At 38.4% G+C, this 22,969-nt stretch overlaps 1 protein-coding gene across 2 annotated transcripts in view; it reads right to left on the bottom strand.

Moving 5' to 3' along the window:
- Window positions 1–14,461: 14,461 nt before the first annotated feature.
- SYNPO2 (synaptopodin 2) overlaps window positions 14,462–22,969 on the bottom strand; it is a 79,503-nt gene continuing 70,995 nt past the window's right edge. The window contains exon 5 of one of the 2 annotated variants that reach the window (XM_031062001.1): window positions 14,462–18,678. In XM_031062001.1, coding sequence (XP_030917861.1) covers window positions 18,208–18,678 — 471 coding nt within the window. In that variant the 3' untranslated portion in view covers window positions 14,462–18,207. Of the gene's footprint in view, window positions 18,772–22,969 lie in introns of both variants that reach the window. The other variant, XM_005427043.3, reaches the window with a different exon arrangement.

Raw genomic sequence — 22,969 nt, 5'->3', positions numbered from 1 at the left:
ATTTAGGGCATTTTTATTTAACCAATAAGACTTGGTTAAATTGCTTTTATTTGACTAAAAGACTTTTCCTTTGGATCTGGTCTTTTCTGACACTTTGTGGCTTCTTTCCCACCATACTGCTTCCTCTAAATTGCACAATTGACCAGAAAGGGCACCCAGGCTGGCAAGTGGAAAAAGCCTGAACTATTTCTCCCTCATTTTCTCTCCTTTTCCATCCTTTGCCTCTTCTCTCATCTCCACAGAGACAATTTAAACGCTGAATAAAGCCCCAGTTCTTAACAGGTGCTTAAATTCAACCTGAGGCTGTGACTGCCAGTCTGCCTAACTTCATGCCATGAATTTAAAGCAATGAACTACTCAGGCTGTTAATGTATCTGTAGTGTATAATTCACAATATGAGCAATACCTGTTTGTAAAAAGGGGGCTATAATTACTAGACAACAGCAAAGTTGCTGTTCAATTAATGATGAAGCTGATGTTTCTGTATTCTGTGTCTATCTGTGCTTCAGACAGCGATTTACAGGTCTATCTTATTGTAAAATACCTGGTTGGAGCCAGGTAGGCATAAAGTGCCAGCTATTGCTTTTAAAAATTAAACTGGTCCTTTTTTTGGAGCTAAACTGCCAACAGTTGCTTTTTTCAAACGAAACTGGCCCCCATAGATCTAAGTGTACTTGTAATCTTCTTTTTACTTAAATTCTGAACCTAGGCCTCCTACATGTGTTGGAAATGAGACCAAGTGCTGTTGTCATAAATTTTCATGAAGTACATCCTGCAGTCTGACTGAGGCAGTACAGGGTTCCCTATTTCCACTTCTAAATTCAAAAATATTGGAATGAAAAAAACACCCATTATAGAGTTATCTGGAATATCCTTCTCTGCCTATGAAAATTGTGGGAAAAGCCTTTTTTTAAAAATAAGTCCAGTTTGATTTTTTGCTTAGGGAATTTTTTTTTCAGATGAAAAATGAAGTATTTTAATTTTAATTATATGGTTCATTGGTACTTTTTCTGTAGCTACATTGAGCAGACTAACAAAAGATCATTGCACTTGAGGTATTGATGTATTTAATAACATATAATCAATAATTTGATAGGCTTTAAAAAATATTGTTACTGTTGTCTTTCTGTTCAGGATCCAAACAATATAATCTTTTATCTGGAATTAATAGGAAGACATTCTGTGATTTAGTATATGATTTAGTAATCTCACTATCCTCAAGTTTTTTTAAAACAAATGGGATGGTTTATTTTGTAGAATTTACATTTGCCACATCGGGCTCAGTAACAATTCACATAAAAGCCTGAGAAAAACGTCCCCTTGTTTTACCTGCATTGTCTGTAACAGAAGAAGACCTAAAGGAGGATGACAGATTAATATTGCCCTTGCTTACAGGCTGTCAGGCTGGTTTAATTATCTTAGCTGTTAAATAATACTTCTCACTGAAATTCATGGTTCAATAAGTACAACTCATTGGAGACTCTGCTCTGTGTTTGATTGAAGTTAAATAATCTGTAAAAAATAGGAGAATTTCTTCAGTGGCGTTTCTTCCATGCTGTGGGATCTTTCTGCATTTAGTACAGACACATGGGAAATACATTTTCTGTGCAGAGGTGGGGATGGAGCTTCATTTTTGGAGGCAAAAATACTGTGCCTCTATGTCCCTGAGAGTGAGAAACCTGCCCCAGCAGCATGGGGCTGTGCTGCTGGTGTCGGTATGGCTGCAATCCAGCCTACAAGGACAGCAGATATGGGGGGACTCCTCAAGGTTTATTACTTCCAGTTGTCTGCCACTTTCATGCTTCATTCCCACTTGAAATAGGCATTTTAAGAAAACATAAAGCCGACAGCCTGATTTAATCCCCAGGGCTAAGGCCACAAGCAGCAGCCTGCGCTGTCAAAGACTTAATCAGAGCCAGCAGCTGGCCAGGGAGCTTTATTTCAGTACGTGAATGTTCTGATGGTCACTGAATGAAAACTTCATTTCTGTGGGTGGTCCACCTCACTGTGAGCCTGGCATACTCTTTGGGGTTGTTTTATTCTTCCATCAAATGATACAAGTCTTCTCCCTGCTTGCATCAACATTGCAGCCTGACATTGTGGCACCAGCATGGAGAGTGCTTGAGTAAGGGGCTCTTAAAGAGAAGATCCTTTCTTCTTAAATACTGCAGGGCATGCACATCTTTCTGGCAGGTTCATGTTTGTTTAGAGATAAGCCCTTTTCATACTGCATTCAATTACAAATTCTTTCTCCGTACCTAAAGAATCTATTTAGATGCCTTCACCACAGGATTTGGATACCTGAGAATTTTATTTTGTTATTTTTGATGTGGCGCTGTGATTTTAAAAGGAAACATTCCAAATGAAATAGGAGTTCAAAGAAAAGACTGACTATTCTGCCAAGTTGTTGAACTTCTGTTTGCTGGGGAGTGCCAAACATCAAACTGGGAGACTATCTTGGGGGGTTTTGTTTTTGAAGGTGAAGGGGGAAATTTTAGTCCAAAACACATGTCACAGTGGTTAAAGTATGTAGAATGTTTTTAAAATACTTCAGGATGCAGATCCAAGGCCAACCTCGCTGTATATGTGATTTTTATGAGCTCCACTGATACTATCAGATCAGTGGATTAGTTTCATACTTATTTTCCTAACTTTGTATTGACAAATCCAGCCATTCAGAATGAAGAGCTATCTTCTGGGCAAAGGTTTATAAAGAATGGGTGGTTTTAACTGCATTGTGAGGGAAGTACATAATAACTTTTGTCTGGCGTGTGTTTCAGACATCTTTTCAATTTTCTGAAAAGAAGCTATTGGAAGGCTCAAGTTCTTATGAATGCAGGAGCTGGAAATAAACAAACAAACCAAAAAAGCCTTAAAACTTTCTATTAAATTCTGACATCTTAACAGCATTGCTGTTCCTGACTCAGAAAAAAGCCAGACTTGCTGCCTTCATATGCATTGAATTCTTTTCTCTCTGTTAAGACAGCTACAAGCTTGGCTTGTGATGCTGCAGTACTCATGATGCAAGGATCTTGTTGATCTAACTTCTATAAACTAGGTAGTTTGAAACTAATTCAGAGAGGACAAGAGACTTTTGTTATGAGCAGGGTGAGTTCCTTCATATGTGGTTTGTAGTTCATATGTTTGTTTTTAAGTCAGGACAGTGTGAACTCTTCAAAATAAACAAAGAAGAGAGCAAAATGCCACCACTTAAAATCAGCCTTAAAGTGGTAAACACTGGTAAACAGAGCTGAGAATAATGGGGGTAAGGGAAAATAATTTTTGGTTTAAAGAAAAATAAGTTCCTGATCCTACCAGCAAACACCTGTTCAATTTTATGTGTGTTTGGTCTACTGATCACTGGTGGTTACAGCTCCAAAGCAAGACTGGACTAACTGAAGCATGTTCAACAGAAAAGTAATCTGAAAGAGCAAATAAAAGACTGTAGAGCAAGAAACAAATTTGAACAGAAAGAAGAGTATTTGGACTATAATTTTTACATTCAAGTATGAGTACCATCAAGCCCTGTGTTTGTTAGGTATGGTTCATATAACTCTTCATGCTGAAATAATTTTAAATTAACCATAAGTCTGTCAATCTGAGAACATCGTGTGAGTGTAAAGGCACAGAGGTTGAGATGGAGTTATGGCTAAGTAGAAACATTGTTGTGCACACACAGGAGCTGTGCTAGCAGGAAATAGTCAATAACATATCCCAAGAAGGGATCAGCTGACCAAGTGTTTCCATAGGAAAAACTGGCAGGAAAATAGCCTTATATTAAAAAAGAAGAAAACAAGAACAAATAAGGTGGAAAAGCTTACTTTGGTGTTTCCCTTTTTTTCCCACACTTGAGAAAGAGAACAGTTATTAACATTTGGTTGAAAAACAGGGGTTCTGGCTGCCAGCCAAAGGTAGCCCTGCTGTGAAAACATTTCTGTGGCTGATACAATACTTTATGGTAATCTTATGATACAATACCTTATGGTAACTGCTGTGCAGCAGGGTAACACAGTACCTGTTTTATTGCTGATGTGTTTCAGCTGTTGTAAACACTTTTTCCTGAAGCAGGTCTATTAAAGAAGCATTCTCCAGTACTATTTCTGTTTCTTCCTCCATTGTTTCATCCTCTGTACAGCTCATCATCTTGCCTGGCACCTCTGCATAGAACTTCAGTGGACTTCTGGTTTGACTACCAATGTCAGGCTTCCTTTAGAATCTTAGGTTTCATTTATCATTTGCTCTAATTCTTTCCCACAGACGATAAACTTACTGCGGTGTGAATTTATTCATGTATATTTTTTGTTCTCCAGAAAGGACAACCTGTCTTCTTGTAAAATAACAAACTACATATAAAGAGTAATAGTATCTAGAGATTACCATCTTCTGAAGTAGATTTCTTTTTTTTATCTTTTTTTAATTTTTTTTTTTTTGCTTTATTTGTGTTCCAGGCAGATTCTTTTTCCTAAATGAAGAATACAATCTAATATAACTTCTAATCACTTATTTTGTAAGGCCCTAGACTGTATCAGCATCTACTTTATTATAACCATTAGATGGAAAGCACTTTTCTGTTTTCTGTTGAGGAAAGTATCTCCCACAGCCCTTCACTGGACTCACAGCCTGGAAGCCTATGCCCATGCTTCCATGATAGAGGAAGGATGAAGAGACAGTTCTCTTTGAAGAGTGGCAGCCTGCAGTAGAAGGGACATGGATAATTTTGCATTCTTTTCTTAAGTCACTGTGTAGGCCATAATACAAACTTGAAGGCTGACCCCAGTGCCCCATAAGACCACAGCTAAAAATCCCATTTCTTCATGCAGACATGTGCATGAGTGTCTTATCTTGTTTCACAAGAAAAAAAAAAAGAGAAATGATGTGATACTCCTGTGCTGCCCTGAGGAAAAATTTTGTGAACATGGCTTCTAATCCCTAGAACTGAACTGAGTCTGTCCTGGAAACTTCAGCACGGTTCCAAGAGAAGTGTCATCCTAGGTAACAGTGGTTTCTTTCCAAGACACTTGTTCCTCTGGGTACAGTTGCTATTTGTAAGTGATTCAGACAAATGTCTCATAGTCTGCAGGAACCTTCAGTCCTGACACAGGGCAGCTGTGCTAACCTTGCTTTATCCTCGGGGCTTTGGGGCAAGGCAGCTCTGGTACTCATTGGTGTCACTGAGTTTTAGGCCTCCATGTCACAGGGATGATACTGTTCTTTTTGAGATGGGAATATGTGATGCAGTGGATATTCTAGTGTTTGGTATAGTAGCTTTTGATGGACATTTCACCATAAATTAGAATAAATTAGGGGGAATTGATTTGTGATTTATAGCCACTGAATTTTCCCTCAGTGGCAAAGCTGGTGCTCACTCCAGAGATGGCAATTCATGTCTCCTTTCAGAGACATGAAGCATATTTCAGTAAGTACACATTACATAACTTGTCCCACATTTCTTTCTCTTTTTAGTATCCCAGTTTGTTATGAAAAATTATGCTCCCATTAATCATTATAACCGCTCATATTTTTCTGTGAAAATAAATCACCATCCTCTGCCCTTCCTGCACAAGAACAAATTTAAATCAAAACAAGGATATGTCCACGATTGGTTCAGGGAAGGGAGTGTCAGCTAATGTGGCTTTGCTGCTGCAGAAGGATGAAAGCAGGATTTGTCTCTGTACTCAGTGGATTGCAATGCTGTGTGGTAGTGTCACTTGCCAAATAAGATTTCCCCTTTAGCACATGCAGAGCTTGGCTGAACGTCAGTGGAAACTGCGAGCACTCAGCACAGGGAGACCTGCAGTTGGGTCCTGAGGGGAACATTGAACCCTCTTTTGTTCCTCCTGCATCTGAAAACATTTGGGCTGGCAAAGCTAGAAAGCATCTATACTACTGGGAGAAACCAGCAGGCCTCTAAATTCCTGATTTAGGTTGCCACCAGCTTTATTGAGACTGTTTTTAGAAAGCATTTAAATCGAGGTGTCCAAACTTGCATATGCAACACGATATTCAGGCTACAGAGCAGGGGACTGATTTTAAGACATTTAGGCATTTACTGTTTTCAGATCTCAAGGCTTCTGCAAAGTCATTTTTATTTACATGCTTTGAACATGAATTTAGGGACTTACCTTATCCAACAGTGTAAATATAGAGGCTACGCTATTTTTAGACTTCACAATGTGATACTAGGCAAAAGGACTTTTGAAACGGAGATTGCTGGCTACCAAACCACAAACCTGGACCAACATTTTTCAGTACCTGTCTGTTTCTCTCTATTCAGGACATGTGAAGCCTTGGAGAGTAAGTTAAAGGCTGTAAATGTAGATGATTCTCGGGGAACGGATCCTCTCTTGGGATGTCAGTTTTCTCCAGAGACGAAGTCTGAGGAAAATTTACCCTTAGGACAGACTGAGTTTTCTTTTACAGTATATATAAGGTGTTAATTCTGTATTACTTGTACAGGAAGGAAAATCCGTTCCTTATTTGGCCTCTGAAGAGAGAAAAATTTACTTTGGTCTTCTGGAAGAGCACAATGCTGTATTTTGGAAAATGAATATACAATACAAAAAAGACAGAAATTTTAGTGCAAAATGAATCAGATTCCTCCAGACAATTGACTACTTAGAAATTGAGCTTTTCTGCTGACCTGTTCAATTTTGGCTGAGAAATTAAGTCCTTTCATAGTGAAGGTAGCAGAAGTAAAGAAGTCATCCAAAAAAACTCTGGTCATCTTCACAGCTGACAATCATGCGACCAAAGCAATGGATGTTCCCTTTGCAACTATGCAATATTTGCTGAACTTATAGGCATTGGGTGTCAGTTAACAACCAGGCTTGTGAGGCAACCTGGATGTATTTTAGAAGCCTTCAGATATTATTTGTTTAATAAAGTCAGAGAATTATTATTTATTAATAAGGGAATAGTCCTGAATCTCTAAGTCTGCCTCTGGCATTTGTGAAGGTTCTTCTCCAGGTGTTTTTCACAGGCAGACTCAGTATTAGCAGAGAAGATGTAGAGTGTATTGCTGTTGTGGTTTTTCCCCAATAATCAGAAATGAGATGTAGATTCTCTTCTAAGATTATAGTCTGGCTGAACTTTCTGTTTTCTGTTTGGTGCTTTCATTATCAAAGAAGGTTCAGAGTTTCTCTCTTGTCACTGTTAATTTTGCTGAGGAAAAATATGCCCACCACCAAAGTAGTCTTCTTGTGGGAAAAATCCATCTTGGAAAAAATTCAACACCATTGTCACCATTGAAACAACACAAACTATCAGTTGGATTTTGGGGCATTTTTTCCTCTGTTTCACATGTAGGGAACTAATTTCTGCATTCAGCAGTGAAAATTGTTAGCAACCATCTTTAGTGAATTTTCCCTAAATGTAGGGATGTTGCTGTTCTGCTTTGTGGCATGTCCAGTGTTTGGTATTTTCTGGCGATCTCATTAACTTTGAAGTTAATTAGAATACTTCATGGCTGAAATGTAGAAAGCCTGTAGTTCAGCAGATATTCTTTTTATGAGTTAACACAAAAGTGGTGAATAAGAAGTAGTATTTCTTTATTGTGTCATCAAGACATGTCATGACCTTACCTTTCAAAAATTTGAACACTGTGTCCAAACTCATTTCAAAGGCTCTGCTAGTCAGTGAAACTGAATACGTTATCATTAACTTAGGCAAGTATAAATTTTAAAACTGTCACATGTCACAATTACATTATACCCCCAAATATACCTATCAATTTGACCCTTTTAAGTGCAAAATATTGCAGTACTTTTCATTGTGTGTAGCACATCTACTGTACTACTGTGCATGTGTTTTAGGGATAATATCTGAGTTTGTGATTAATTCTTGGCATTTTTCCCTTTTTTTTTCCCCTTTAGCTGTTATTGGAGTCGTGCAGAAAAGATCAGTGAGCAGGTTGCCACAGAAAGGATGTATTTTACAGGATATTGGAATATACAATCAATGTACAATAGGTTGGACACTATTCTTTACCAAGTGTGAGCAATGGTGTTGGAAGTAATACTTGCTGGGTTACACCATCATCAGTCTGCCCCTTTAATTTTTTTAAATAAAAAGTTATTTGCTGCATCCAATTAATTGTGACCTCACATAGCTCTTAAATATGAAGAATCAAAGGCCAAATTTTGATCCATACATCCATCTTTGCAAGAAGAATCATTTTTAAATGGGAGAAGGAATATTTCACTCCTGAAATGTGCTATATTTTCTCTTAATGTTCTTGCTCCTGTTTCTTTCTTCACAGATTCATTTTGTTTAGAGGCATTCCATGACTAATGGGCTTGCTAGATGATTAGCAGAAAATAAAACTCCTACCATCTCATATTTTCCACTTTACAAGAGTCCAGCCATGCCATAGATATTTTCCATTCTTACTCTTGATGTTCTACAGATGTGGAATTAAAACTCCTCGCACTGTATGGGAATGCATTGTGGAATTGTACATGTGTGTTTTACTCTCCTGAGTAATTTCTTCATTACTTGAGCTGCCCTAAATGTGGGCATTGTGCTCAGTGGAGTAACACTTGCTGTACCAACACTTTTGTACTTCTTAATTCAGATAAAGCTTATCTGTCAAATCAAACAGAAGCTGCCAACATTAGCAGCTTAATTGCTTTTCCAAATTCCTCTTTCACTTAGAACAGTGAACAGAGCTAAAAGAAACAAGAAACTATTGTTGGCAAAGGTCTGGAGTTGTGTTTATAGTTCCATCCCCCTCAAAAAAACACACTGTAAGAGTAAAAGTCATTGGTGGAGGAATTAAGGCTTTTTGAAGAGTAAAACTTCCAGGAATGTGGACTCGGAATTGCACTAGGAATAAAAGATATGTATAATATAGTATGTACACACTTAAATACCAAGGCTGAAGGTTTTCTCCTAGGGAAGGATTTATCTTTATGCTGTAACATTTGATTTAGAACAATAGCCATGCTCTGGTGCAATAGGAAAGACGAGACATGGATGGGTGATTAGGGATGACAGATCCAATGTTTTTGCTGTTCTCCCTGAATTGTGTTTACGGTTAGAACTTAAACTAAAACTAAGCAAGTATTTAGCACTGTCATGCAAGTGGATGGGAACTTGGGCCTGTGTGGCAAGGAAGCTGTAAACAAAGTGTGTGTGACTTTTGCCTGTGCACATAAGGCATTTTAATTATGCCAACTTCCTTCTCTTTCCCCCAGAGACTATGCCTCAGTATCTTGCATGGAAATCACTGGAGCTGGTGGTCACGTAATCACATGAACTGACTACATTTGTTCATTACCTTTAGGCTGTTCCTTGCCACTGTGCATTCAAGGAAGATTCTTTAGCAGTGCTTGTGTTGCTTTCTGTTTGTGTGCTTTCTGTCTCTCTTTTCCAGGAGGCTTCTGTTTCCAGGTGTTAGTATTGCTAATCCATTAGCAGAGATTTTTTTTTCTTTAAGCTTTTTGTCCATCAAAGTACTTTGTCTGCACACTGATTTTGTCTACATTTATTGTTATGCCACCTGCTAAGAAGGAGAAGTTAATTGTTAACTCCACTTTGCTGAGAAAGAAGTGGCAAGTTGGTCAAGTTTTGCTCACTCATTTAAAAATCAATCACAGTTTCTTATTTATGCAGTTTTCAAGGAGGGACTAGAGAAACTCTTGCACCATCTGTCATAAATTTTCATGTGTGTCACCTTTTCCCCAGGTTAATGGAAGTGACTCCTGACATAAACATGCCTTCATATGGTGCCTTTGAGTATGGCTGTGCCATTCTTTTCCCTTTAGTGGCAGGGTTGATCCCCTTGGTAGCAGCTGAGTGTATGTTTTACATTACTGTTGGGACAGATACAGAAACAATATGTGCTCCTTAGAAACAGACATCAGACTGAAGACATTGCCAGTGGTGATTTGGCAATAGCTCATGGGGAGGCTCATGATTTAACAGGAACTTAAGATTTGGTTCCTTTGGATGGGTTTTGTTTGCTTTGTTACAGACTTTAGGTAAGACTAGCATGGTGACATGGGAGAAGGCAGGGGCTTCCATTATGGTAAAAATGTGGACTCCCCCTTTAATTCTGATGTTTTAAACGAATTCTTCTACTGCCCTTTGAGGTTAATCTCTGTTCACTCAGCTGTGGTTACTATGAGTAAACAACTCCAAAGCCTTACATTCTCTGTCATGAGATTTGGTGAATTTTGTCAGGCAGTCTGGGCCATAACTTGATCTGTCTCTTGAGTTACTAGATTGTTTCTTCAAAGGACCTGGAGCTCCCTTCCTCTTCCTTTTTTGAGCTGTAAGAATGTAATTGTGCTGGTTGTGAAGTATGCATGACTGCTATAAATAACCAGTGGATTATAGGTGAAGGTAAGAGCCAGGAATGTACCCATCCAAGTGCAGCATTGCCATTGTCACAACAGCCTTGGGCAGTGCATGTGTTCTTTCCATTCCATGTTCTCTTCCTTTGGCAAAATGAGATAATGACATCTGTCCACCCCATGCTGCTGAGGTCAGGAGTAATTACCTACAGTCTGTGTGAGACTCATTAAGCAATGCCTCCTCTATCATCTGATTTAGCTCAAACTTTAAAGTTTTATGGCATTTGAGTTCCAGTGGACTGCTGATAATGACACTGCTTGGTGTCTGGTGTCCCCACAGATCTCTAACTGTGCCACAGCTTCTCTGTAGAAACAGAGGCTTTGTCAGGGAGAGCAAATAGTATGGATGTGTGGATTGTGTACCATTGCCCTCTGTTGGACAGCACTAGGCTTAGTCCAACCTCTTGTCTTCTTTTGGGCTTGCAAAACTTTAGAGCAATAAACCTGATATTATTGTATAAGTAAGCTTGAAGTGTTTAGTGACAAACTGACCATCCTTGTTCCAAAGATTGCGCCAGTCCCTAAAATGCAGACGGAAATAGAAGTTTGAAAACCTACCATGTCCTAGAATGTCCCAGAATTTTTCTGCTTTACTGGTAAAACATGATTTTATTTTTTCCCTCCTGCTCTCTCCCTACCTCACATCTTCTGGGGCTTGTGAGCTTTCTGTGTATATGTAGGTGAGTGTTCAATATAATGTATTTCTTGTATTTAGTTTCGCTATGGTTTTTCAGGAAGTTTATATGCTTTGTCAAAAAGTATCGTGCATTTCGTACACACTGTAGTATCTGAAAGAGAGATGGTGAATAATGGCAAGAATTTAAAACAGGGAAGTAAAAATATGAAAGGTACAATCAAATTATTATCTGAGGGGAAAAGAAATCACAATGTTTTTTGGAAGTGGCCATAATCCTCATTGTGGTTGTGAACTTAGTCCTAACTACTTTTGTGTTCTCTGCCCTTCAGTACACAGTTTATGGCAGAGCATTGAGAGCAGTAGAAATTATTATAAAGGTCACAAGGGAAAACAAAGCTACTGTTGCTACTGTCTGAATGTTATCTGTTTGGATTGCTGCTCTCCAAACCTGTATTCATACTGCTGTTCATTTGAGGCTACATGGAGAGCAGTCACATCTAACTCCAGTAATAAACATCCAAAACACAGTGATCTGTGGGTGAGCTGCTGGGTAAACAGCAGCTTATTAAAGTGTAGGAAGAGATGAGTGCTGATCTGTTCCTTTGAGAAGCCTTCAAGTTGATTTTGAAAAAGCATCTGCCTAAATTTCCATAACTTTATGGCTCCCAAAATAACAACAATCATCTCTTCACTGTCCTTGGGTGTTTTTTCTGGTCTGTTGATGATCCATTTCTCAAGTACAGAATTATCCAAACAGACCTCTGCAAGCCTAGGTGAGTTTGGAGTGATGTAAGGCTATGCCTGGGGTCCTGGGATTCAGTTCACCTATTTTAGGCATTTGTTTGAGGATGGAGTTAATTTCTTTTTAAGAATGCCCCTTCACACTGGTTATACAGGAGGCCAAAACAGCAACTTAAGCCTCAGCAGAATCCCAGCTGAAATAACTCTCCATAATTCTGCACATGAGTGAGCAAGTTCCTAACAGAAGATAACATTTAAAAATCTGATTAATGCCATATTGTTTTGTCAATCACATTTTGTAATTCTACAGGCTACAAAAATCTACAGAACTGCTGGCACCAGCTCAGTGCTTGTAAATTTGTTGTGTTTTGTCGTGCTACACATTTCTGTGTGAGATGGAGTCTTTGCCCTGCTGGCATAAGTGGTAGATTAGTCAAGTTCCTGTTGATTTAGCTGGTAACAGGATTTTGCTCCATGTGTTCCAAGGAATTTTGTTACCCTGTTTTGTTCTTGGTGTTTCTTTGAAATGTGGGTTTTCTCAGGGTGTACTGATTCAGTAGGAAGATTTATTAATTTCTACACTAATCTGTTTATTTTATTACCACATGGAAAATCTCTTGGGGTTTTAAACTGCCAAAGGAAGTAAAGAATAGTGAACTCTGCAGAAAATAATCTTGAACTTTCACAAAATGATGAAATAATGTGGATCTGTGGTGGGGAATTTCTTGGAAACTATAAAAGTTACCAATATTGATCATCTTCTTCAAAATATTCTGTTTTGCATACAAGTAATTCACTAGGGAGCTTCAAGTCCTGTGTTTGTATACAAACCATTTTATAGGCCATATATTTTTCAAAAATTACTGACATTTTGAGGCTAAATCCAAGCACATCCATTGATATTAGGAAGTGACTAATTAAAACGAAAATTACTTTGGAATTGTTAATAATATAAAGAGTGGCAATTGTTTTATAGCTGACACAGTTCTGTGAGGTTGTTCATGCTAGGAAACTCTACCAATACATCTATTATCCTGATTTAGAATTCTGTAAAACTTCTTATTTTCCATTTTTGCCTTGGGCAAATTCTGCTTATCTACAGTCTGGTTTAAATTATTTACAACATTCAACATTGTTTGTCCAGCAATTAGCATATCTTTCCTTTGGTTTCCTTATTTATAGGGAAAAAATTAGTCATGAACACCTTCAGTATTTAGAAAAAATTACCCTTGGGTTTTGATTTACTTTAAAGATAAAATTAGATCTGGAGGTTTATCAACACCTTCTTTTTTACACGTGTGTCAGTGTATTGTAACCTTCCAGCTGTTTGAACTGCAGTGCAGCACAGTATGTTCTCCTAGTTCTCCATGAACATCTGTTAATTGACCATTACCTTTCTTTCTCCACAAAAACCCCCACAGCTTCATGTGCATGCACGCAAACGCTCCCGAGGTCATTTTGTTTTGAGTGTGAAATACTTGAGTCCGTTTTTAGGACTGAAAATGTGTGAACAAACACCAGACATTTTCCAGCATCTTGAGTGCTGTTTCTGACTCAGCAGCAACACAAGGCTTCTTTTTAAGGTCCAATAATATACCCAGGGAACAATTTCAAAGTACAAATGCTCAGTTTGAGGAAAACCAGATACTGGCGTGGAAATGTCTGCCTCTCTGGACCTAAAATTCCCCATTCCATCAGCCTCACATTCAGAAGGGAGCAGTCTGCCACACTGGAGTCATTTTAAATGCTCTTAAGCGGTGATGAATGCACCAGAAAATCGAGGGCATTCCAAGAAACCCAGGGTACATTCTCTGCACAGTGAAACATCCTACAAAACCTATGACTGTTCCCCTGGCAGGGAGATTTTTAATCTGTTGCCAATTACGGGACTCAAGGGAGTTGTGTTAAACTGTGAGTGTGGCTTATGCTTCCTTTCTTTATGATGTATTTAAGAATTTACCAAAGAATGGAAATGTAGCTGTGGAAAGGAATAGTACTTGGTCTCTTATAACCTTGTAAATCCTTTGTAGAGCAAAGCTCTTAAAATGCTATTGTGGAGCTTTTTCAGTTCCCTGAGTTTTACATGCATTAATCATTTTTCTTGTAGTGGGGACAAAATCCTGCTTGCTGTACAAATACAAAAACTGCTTTGGGATTCATTTCATGTCTGTAGTGAAAATCTGATCTGACTTTCCACAGCTAGATTGTATATGCTGGCCCTATTTCCTAAAGAGCTATTTATCCAAATAGCCTTCATAGTGTACAGACTGGTTCACAATTTATTCACAATATTTATTTCACGTTTGAACAGTAAGTTTCAATTGAGAATAAACAATGAGAATACAGCAATGTACAAGGAACTAAACAAAGGGTTAGGTGCAAGTAAAGTAGACAAGTACAGTAAGTAGATTTTAGTTGCAGATTTTTGTGGTTGGGCTGAAAATATTCAAGCAACAAAAACTGTTCTGTTTGTATTATTTAACCTGGCTAGATTGTACTTCACTGTGTTTCCTTCCCCTGCTTAGTCAGTATGGAAATGAAATTCCACTAAATTTGATAAGTTGCCTTTTGACCTGATACAGATTTAAGCTTCTAGAAGCTCATACCAGCACGAGGTCACTGACAGGCAAAGTCAGTGAGTCTAAAAATGGTGCAGAAAAAAAGAGATTAGGCTTTACTTGGGTTCAGATTATTTAAACAAACAGACAAGAATTTAGGGAAAACAAAATTGTGTTTCTCATCTGATTGGTCAAATCACTTTATTATGTGATACAATTTACATTGCTGGCATGCACTGTCAAATAAAGCGTCCTTTGCAACGAGCAAAAGTCTTTAGAAGTGAAGAGTCTTCTATAAAGATAACACAGTCTCTTGCTACTAGGCAGAAATGCAGTGTGAATAGATATTTGGTTGTGTTAAAGCACGCCAAAATGAAAACAAACTATGAACAAGAGTTGTGAACATCATCATCTAACATAACTAAAGAAATTAATTTTCAGTTACATTGTGTATTCAAATGCTCTGCATGTTAACAGAGACACCTCTGAGGGTGAGCACAAAGCCAATGATTTAAAATATCAAGAGAAATTTTCCCTCACATTTACTGAGCAGATCTGTGCATTCAAAAGCAAATGTATGAAATACTTGCATTAATATATTCAGAACTCACACACAACAGTCACAACTATTTTATAGAAAGATGCTTTGCTAGTGGAGGAACGGGGTGAAGGACAGAAAGTGGAAAATGCTGTGGGGTCCTTCTAAAGCTCTGATGCATTAATATTTCATTTACTGGTCTTGGCCTGCTGCTTTCTTTGAAATCACTACATGATCTCAATCTGGATTTAGCCTGATTTCCTTCCAAACAAGGCTATGTGATCTGTATGCATGCCTGCCCTCATGTCTGCCCTCCCATTAATAACTTCAAAACTGTTTATTAGTTGGATTTCTCTGCAGCAGAGGAACAGATCTCAAAGACAATTCATTGCCCACAGACTTTGTAAAAATAGACGGTGTTGGGGAGGCCAGAGCCACTTACCAGTGTTGCTATTGAGGGAAATGGTGCACTGGGAAGTCATTCCATATTAGATATGGGAGAATCCACATGGGAAAGAGAGCTAGGAAATCCTCAGCAGGAGAAAAAAAAGAAATCTGGAGTAGGTCATGTTAAACACCCAAACTAATCTATGATATGATACAAAACCACATGAAACTCAGGGTCAGGGATGCTCATGTTCACAGAAGTACTCAGAGATTAATTCCTGCTTGTGAAGAGAATGAAATTATAGGGCTGCACATTTTTTATTCTAGGGGAGTTGACAGAAAGTCAATGATCCTGTCTGAAACTCTTCACTTCCATGTTTGTTGCCTGTTTGGAGTGGGGAATTAGGGCTTCATCCTAGAGAATGTTTTCCTGTAATGCCATGTGATCACAGCATTAAAGCCTTTCCAAGATCACTTGGTATCATAACGTTTTTTGAAATACCAACATTTAAAAACACTTTTGGCAATTTTTAATTGCTTGTACCTTAAAGTTAAGCACACATTTGCTTCTGGTAGATGCATGACCTCGGAATTCATGCCACTACATTCAATGGGAATGTAAAAGTTAGGTGTCCAATTCTTAGAATTAAAATAATGGTGTTGGGTAAAAATATGCTTTAATGCAAACTCATTAATCTGTTTTTTTTTCTAATTATGTAAAGGAAACAGTTAAAAGCAGAAACCTCAACTTGACCTGGAAAGAGGAACTTGTTTTGCTGTGGTAATATGGACCACAGGTGAGCAAAATATGTAAGAGGCATGCACTTTTCAGAATGGAGGCCTTCTGTGAAATGCATATGCATTGGTATTTACTGAATATCTAAGGCCTTGAACTATAGATTTCACTGAATTTCAATTTGATTTATAATTTAACTGAAATTAAGTGAGGATTTGGCATGTACTTCCAGGGCAATACGGTTAGATGTGAGGATAAGCCCTCAAGGCTAAGGGGACTTCCACAGTCCCACTGGTGGAATATTCCCAATTGTGATAAAAGGGGACATAAAGGGACTCTGCAGAGAGGCAGAGAGACATCTATTTTTGCCTGTGTGGCAGGAAAATTTACTCTGATCATGTGCATATATAACGCTGAGGTGCAAAGCTCGTTTTCAGGCATATCATGGCAGCCTTGTTCATGTATTTTTTCTAAATCACTTTTTTTTGGAAATTCATAATGTGAAATAAATCTGTAAAGTGCTATAGCATATGATCCTATTCTAAAGGTTTACCACTCTCTCATCTTCATTCCCTGACTGGTCAGAAGGATCAGTTGAATTTTAGGGAGGCTTCTGTTTGGCTACAGAATTTCTGCCAACTTAAACTCATTAAGGCTATATTTTTTCCTGTAATTATTTGCTTTTAGGGGAAGTTCCACCTCAACTGAACTTGGATTTCATTTTCCTTTCTCCTTCATACCAATTACATTTTATAATTGCTGTAAGTGAAAATTCTTTGCAGATGGGAATATTTTGTACTATATTTTTTCTTGCTGGGTATATGTTTTAGCTTTGTCTAATCGAATCCCTTCACTCACAGTGACAGCCTTACTGAAACTAAGGAGAGTTAATAGTACTGTTGCAGTAATTTCAGCTGACTGTGCTTGACAGATCCTTCAAGAATTCCCCACAGAATAAGGAGGATTGACAGCACTTCATAAAACTCGGGGTGTTCATTTAATGCTTTAACGACATCTAAACTACCCAGGAAGCCTGCAATACATACATTTTTAGCCACATATTTCTATTGTTTAAATAAGCTGCAAATGCAAGGTATGTCTCACCAGCAAAAATAACTCAGCATCCCTTCAGATCCATCAGCATCACTTAGGTATAAGCAACCACCCAAATATTTGCTCCTAGACTCACACCCTGCACCACGTATCAGGAACCCTCTGCCACATGCCAACTTCTAGAGCAGGAACTGTCCTTGCTAAACAACTTATCTATGTCTTCCCAACTGAGGATACAACTCAAAAGCTTTCTAAACTTTGAGGTACCTTAGAAACACAAATAACTGCCCAGCCAGTTGGATTACCAGGCACTGGAGCAGTAAATGCTCAGGACATAGTGCATTTCACAGAGAAATAAAGGCTGTTCAGCCTCTGACTTGTTTGATAGTTTATTACAAAAATAACTTGCAATCCAATTTAAATAGACTCCTCATCTCTTTTGTTGTTCAAGTATCATGGTATTGATCTCTATTAACAATGCCTCTCTTCCTGGTGTTTTCACATTAATTACAAGATGTAAAACTTCACTGGAACTGTCTTTAAATCTATCTGAAATGATTGACTGTGTGTGATTTCCTGTATCTACATACTGTGGTGATTCAGGTACCATTGCCACAGACGTGTTTTAACTGTTACCATAGTAAGAATATCCATGGATTTACTTTCTTAGCTCATTATAGAAATGCAGTAAAAACCATATGGCAAATAAGCCAGTGCTTCAAAGTCTTCCACTTCCATTAGAACTTTTGCAAATCTGACTATATTTAGTAACTTAGAACTCATGCCTAACATACTCAGAAAACCTGCAAGATCCTGTAAAATACTTCTTGGTTTTAAAATGCCCTTATTTTACTTTTTTTTTTCACATTAGCTTAACTGCAAGCATTTTTGCTGTCACTTTCCACATCCTTGCTAGATTTTTGCATCAAATACATTGAATGCCCCACTTTCATCTCCCCCCTCACCCCAAGAAATGCATAATTTTGCCTTTTGACAAACAGAACAATCTTAGGTGTAAAACTGAGTCTATTCTAGAGGCTGCTAGCACTGCAGTCATGTGAAAACTGTGCTCCATTCAATTTTGTCTCCTCATTTTTTTACTTCAGAGATCACCAGGCCAGCAAGAAACTTTCCTTCTCCAACTCACATCTTAGGGCTTGCTGAGCTGGAAGAAGGGAAAATGCCCCAGGCCCTTCAGCTGCTCATGTTGGACGCCTCCATCCCCTTGGCTGTGGATTGTAGTTTGAATCAGCTGTTGACAAGCAATAGTCAGACCTGGAATCCATGGACATTATATCGGGATCCGTTGTGGAGCGCTGAGTGCAGTAGGGATACTGCAGCTTAGGGCCAGCCTGGGGGGCACTTGGGGCAGACAGGGAGCTTTTTTGGGGTGATAGAACCCCTGATTGCTTCCCTCCCAGTGAGGCTATGCTACCACTCGGGGCTGGGGGCTCGTAAGAAACTTTAAGTTTCCATTCATCTGGTGGCTCAGGAAGCGTTTTCCTGCGAGCAGCCGACACCACGTTAGCAGCAACGGATTCCTGCATGCTTTGGGGGCCAAAAGCTTCATCCACTAGGCCAAGGGGAGATCTGGCTGCTGCTTCCCAGGGAGTCAGTCTCTTGCCAGGCTTGTCAGCTGCTGTGTCTGGCTTGCTGAAGTAGTCAGGGGCAGGCTGGAATACAAGAGGAGAAGTAGGAGACATGGCTCGAGGGATGAATGAAGAAGGTCTCCCAGGAAGCGATAGTGAGCGGCCACTGCTCCTTCCCTAGGAAGACAAAATGCCAAATACAGTTATTAAGCAGCAAGAAAGGAAGCTCCTTCTTTTCACTTCCAAACTGGAACAAAAGGCCCTGAAGGCATGTGACATCCTGGCAGTCCCTTTTTATGTCTATGGGTATCTTTTAGAACTTTAATTTGCTGGAAAGGCAGGAGGCAGAGAAAGAAACAGGAACAAAGACACAGCAAATTGAATTTTTGAGGAAAGCAAGCAGACCAAAGAGAGATTTTTACTGAAAAAGTACAGTGGCATTAGCAACTGTGCAGCTTTCCCACTACTTAGCTGGTGTGCCTTGCTCTGAAAAGACCATTCTTAATGCAGAAGGGAGTCATGTTGTGACAGTTCTGTGTGTGTTTACAAGATTCTTTCTAACATTAGGCACAGCCTAATTTATTTGATAACAGGCTCTGTCCAGGACATCTGTCCAAGAACATGTCTTTGGCAATCTCCTTTTAAGAAAGGCTTTTCTTACTCAAAAATTATTAGACTGATCCCAGTTTTCTCTTTTTGGGGCACAAAAGTGAGCACAAGCAATTAAAGGCGTTAATGCAATCATTCACTTAATACCCTTACATGATGCTACTTTTGGCTTCTTTAAAAGGCAATGCCCTCAGAATTTCAGTACATTCCGACCCACTTATAGGAGCAATCCATTCATTTTTGACAAATCCTAATCTTCTTAGTAATGCAGCACTTTGAAACAGAAACTGTGTTTGTGAGAAGGTTCCGCAGCAGCCGCCATTTGGCAGCGCACGAAGCAGGTACAGCCTGTCCCCAAGCCAGACCTGCTCTCTGTGCCACACAAATTACCTTGTTCTTACAGTTTCTACAAATGTGGTTCCTAAACTCACTGATTCATACTCATTGATTCATATCCTCAGGCTTAAATTACTTTAATTCTGAAATCTGCTGTGAAATTTCTGCTCTGTTTGCCAGAGACTTTGCTAGAATTTACTCTGAACAACATTGCCCTGTGTTCCTTTTCCTAATGAGCTTCCCAAACTTAAATCACTGTAAGCATGAACTAGAGAGCAGCCAACCAGGTGTGTGATTATTCAAGATATAGCTGATCTAGCAAAGATTCACATAGAAATGTCACATTTTATATTTTTCTGCCACAGGACTTTCTGCACTTAAGAAACTTGAACGACCACCGCTTCAGGTTTTAAATCATGTTGTAATATCAGCCTTTTGCATGAGAGATGGAAACTGAGGAAGAGACTTGAGATTTCATAATTTTCAGTCAGTTGGGTCATACTTGGCCTGAATCTCTTTTAAAAAGTGTAGTGACACTCAGAGGTTATGTCATGAGAGTTTTGACAAGTTTCACAACTGATGCTTTATGACAGGACTGTCCTGTCATCTCTTAGCTATGATCAGCTATTTCCAGTTAGCATTTTCAGAGAGAAAACTCCCCAACATTATTAATCCCACCCACACACCCCACTATGTTAGAAAGTAATCAGATAACCCAAACCACAAGAAGTTAGGTGGTTAATCATTAAGAATATAAAGCAATTAAGAAGATAAGGTCATAGAGAGGGATGAAGTAGTTGATCAAACAGGCCCACCTCATTAGTCTGCTGGTGTTTGCTCCTGTCAGGAGAGTTCTAGAGCACAAAAGTTCCCCTTTTTCAATGGAAATATCTGTTCAAAGCCCTGTGAGTACTTTGTAGGATTTCAGAGATGCAGAGAGAAATGATACTGTTTAAACAAGTGTTGGATAAAATATCTGTCTTTTCAAGACCTTTAGATGAAAATACTGTTGAGTCGGTCCTGTTCAGAGAAAAACTCCAGAATTCATCAAGTTATGGAAGTATCTTTTTGGTGTAACCATAAATTATAAAGCAGGAACTAATTTTCTTTGACAGAGTTTAATCAGAGAATAGTGAGTTATTAAGTGTGTTTTACTACTTTTTTATCAAAATGAATCATTCTATTGTATTATTTATGTAGAAGTCCTGGTCTGGTCTTCCATTTCCCACTTGATAGCTTGTCTTTAGAAAAAGGTCTGAGGACACTTATTTAGACTAAAGACCTCAGGCTGGGTTTTAACTTTGAAATTCCAAAATGTGAAAATGCACATCTGTTTCCTCTAGCTTTGGTAAAGTAAGGATAGTCTCTGCTTCCTTGAAGTAAGGACTGAACAGTGTGTGGGTTTAACTAATATTTATCTTCTTGGATTGTGAGAGGACAAAACCTGTGAGGGTAAACAGCATTCCAGATGTTTTACCTGGAAGAAGGCTGAAGTACATAGGAGGAACTTTGTCAATTCCATAAGGGCCTGAAGGAATTTGAGGAAGAGGATCCTAACTAACTAACTAACTAACTAACTAACTAACCAACCAACCAACCAACCAACCAACCAACCAACCAACCAACCAACCAACCAACCAACCAACTAACGCACTATTTTGGTGTTCAGCCCCTTCAAGCCAACAAATTCTGGAATTAAGGCAACTTCCAATCACTAGAATTCATCATTCATCTGCTGGACAGCAGCAGCCAGACATGCTAATACTTCCTAATATTTCCCCTTTATATTTAAATTCTGGAGATACATCTGTTGACAAGCATGTGCTAGAAACAATGCACAAACCCCAGACACAATGGAAAACATGAAGTGTAACTAAAGAATAATTACTCTCCCTTCTTTCTCCCTTAAGCTATAAGAAAATCATAAGAAGAGGGGTAGAGATTTTCCATTCTTCACCTCAGAAATCAAGGGAGGACAGAAAAGTGAAATGCTACCAGAATTATTACTTATCACCTTTTTGATTCCTATAATCTTGTGGTAAAACAGTTATTAGAATATTGCAGTATTATGCAGCAAGACAAACTAGAACCCTCTACACTGATTAATTTATTCTTTTCCAGTTCCTGCATGTTTTCATAAGGAAAAACCTTTTTCTACAATAGTTATTGAAGGGAAAATTACTCCTAAATGTAAAGAAGAAGGGCCATTTAGAGCTGTCCTTTGCAATCAAAGAATCCTGTCAGCTGCTGAGTGCTTTGGGTGTCTGTGCAAACAGATTAAACTGTTTAGGTTTTAGATTAACACTGATTTTGACAATGGAAACTAGTTATAAACTGCTCACTGAAGCAAACATTCATGACACTGCAAGAATCTCTGATCATTATAAGACATGTTAATATAAATTAAAATTTATATACTATTACTTCCAAAAGTAACTATTTCCATGTATAAGAAAATGAATGTAAAAGCAGTACTTAGGTGCATGCATGTACAGATCTAGTTAATGTAAGATGGATATGTGTGACTGTCTGCCTTTGATTTATTAATATCTTTACCTATAGTCTGGAAAAATGCGTTATTTGGAACTTACAGCTATTTCAATTTTCTTCTTAATTATGAAAAGCTGCAAGACAAAAACAACAGTACTTAGGTTCATAAAATAGTGCAAATTTTAAAGGCAGGAGTCAGAAAGGTCTTTTTCCTGTTCCAGGCTAAATAAGAATATGTAATACTACTTAGTGAAATGATTTTGAGCAGCTGTTTTTGTGTCTCAGGTGGCACATCTCAGTAAGAGAAAACTCGGTGTGTGTGTGTGGGTTTACAAACCACAACTGCTTTTCTACCAGTCAAGGACACAAAAGTGGGCTGGACTCTGAAACTCTCTCCACATAAACTCCTCCCTAGTGAAGTCACTTGAAAAAGTTGGACCTTCGCATCTAAGTCATTAAAGCAATTTTATTTTTGTCTTTTCATTATGGTCCTGGTCCTTAATCCCATATCAAAGCACATTAAAAGCTGAGCTAACCATAGTGCCTAGATGCTGTTTACACAGAAAGGGGACAAAGGAGGAGGAAGCAGATAAAACAGTTGTTTTATCTCAAAAAGTGGCTCTGTCTTTATAAAAAGCCCAGAGTGATGCATTTCTCCTTTGGCTTTCTATGGGCTTGCAATGGCCACTCCAGTTAGAGACCAAACCACTGAGAAAATGCTAGGACAAAATAATTAATACTGAATTTTCATGCGTTTCAATTCTTTTCTTATTTTCTTCTTTTTAACATGAAAGAAGCACTTCAGCTTTTTTAACTGAGCTGAATATGGGAGACATACTGTTAATAATATTACAGCTTTATTTTTTGTCCCAAACCATTTATTATTTAAACTTTATGTAATGAAAAAATAATTTCTCTCAGAAATGCTGCCAGCTCTGCA

This window comes from Geospiza fortis, unplaced genomic scaffold, assembly GCF_000277835.1.
Source record: "Geospiza fortis unplaced genomic scaffold, GeoFor_1.0 scaffold636, whole genome shotgun sequence".
Classification (NCBI taxonomy): Eukaryota; Metazoa; Chordata; class Aves; order Passeriformes; family Thraupidae; genus Geospiza; species Geospiza fortis.
The sequence above is the reverse complement of the archived record's forward strand: the minus strand, read 5'-3'. Positions and strand labels throughout refer to the sequence as shown.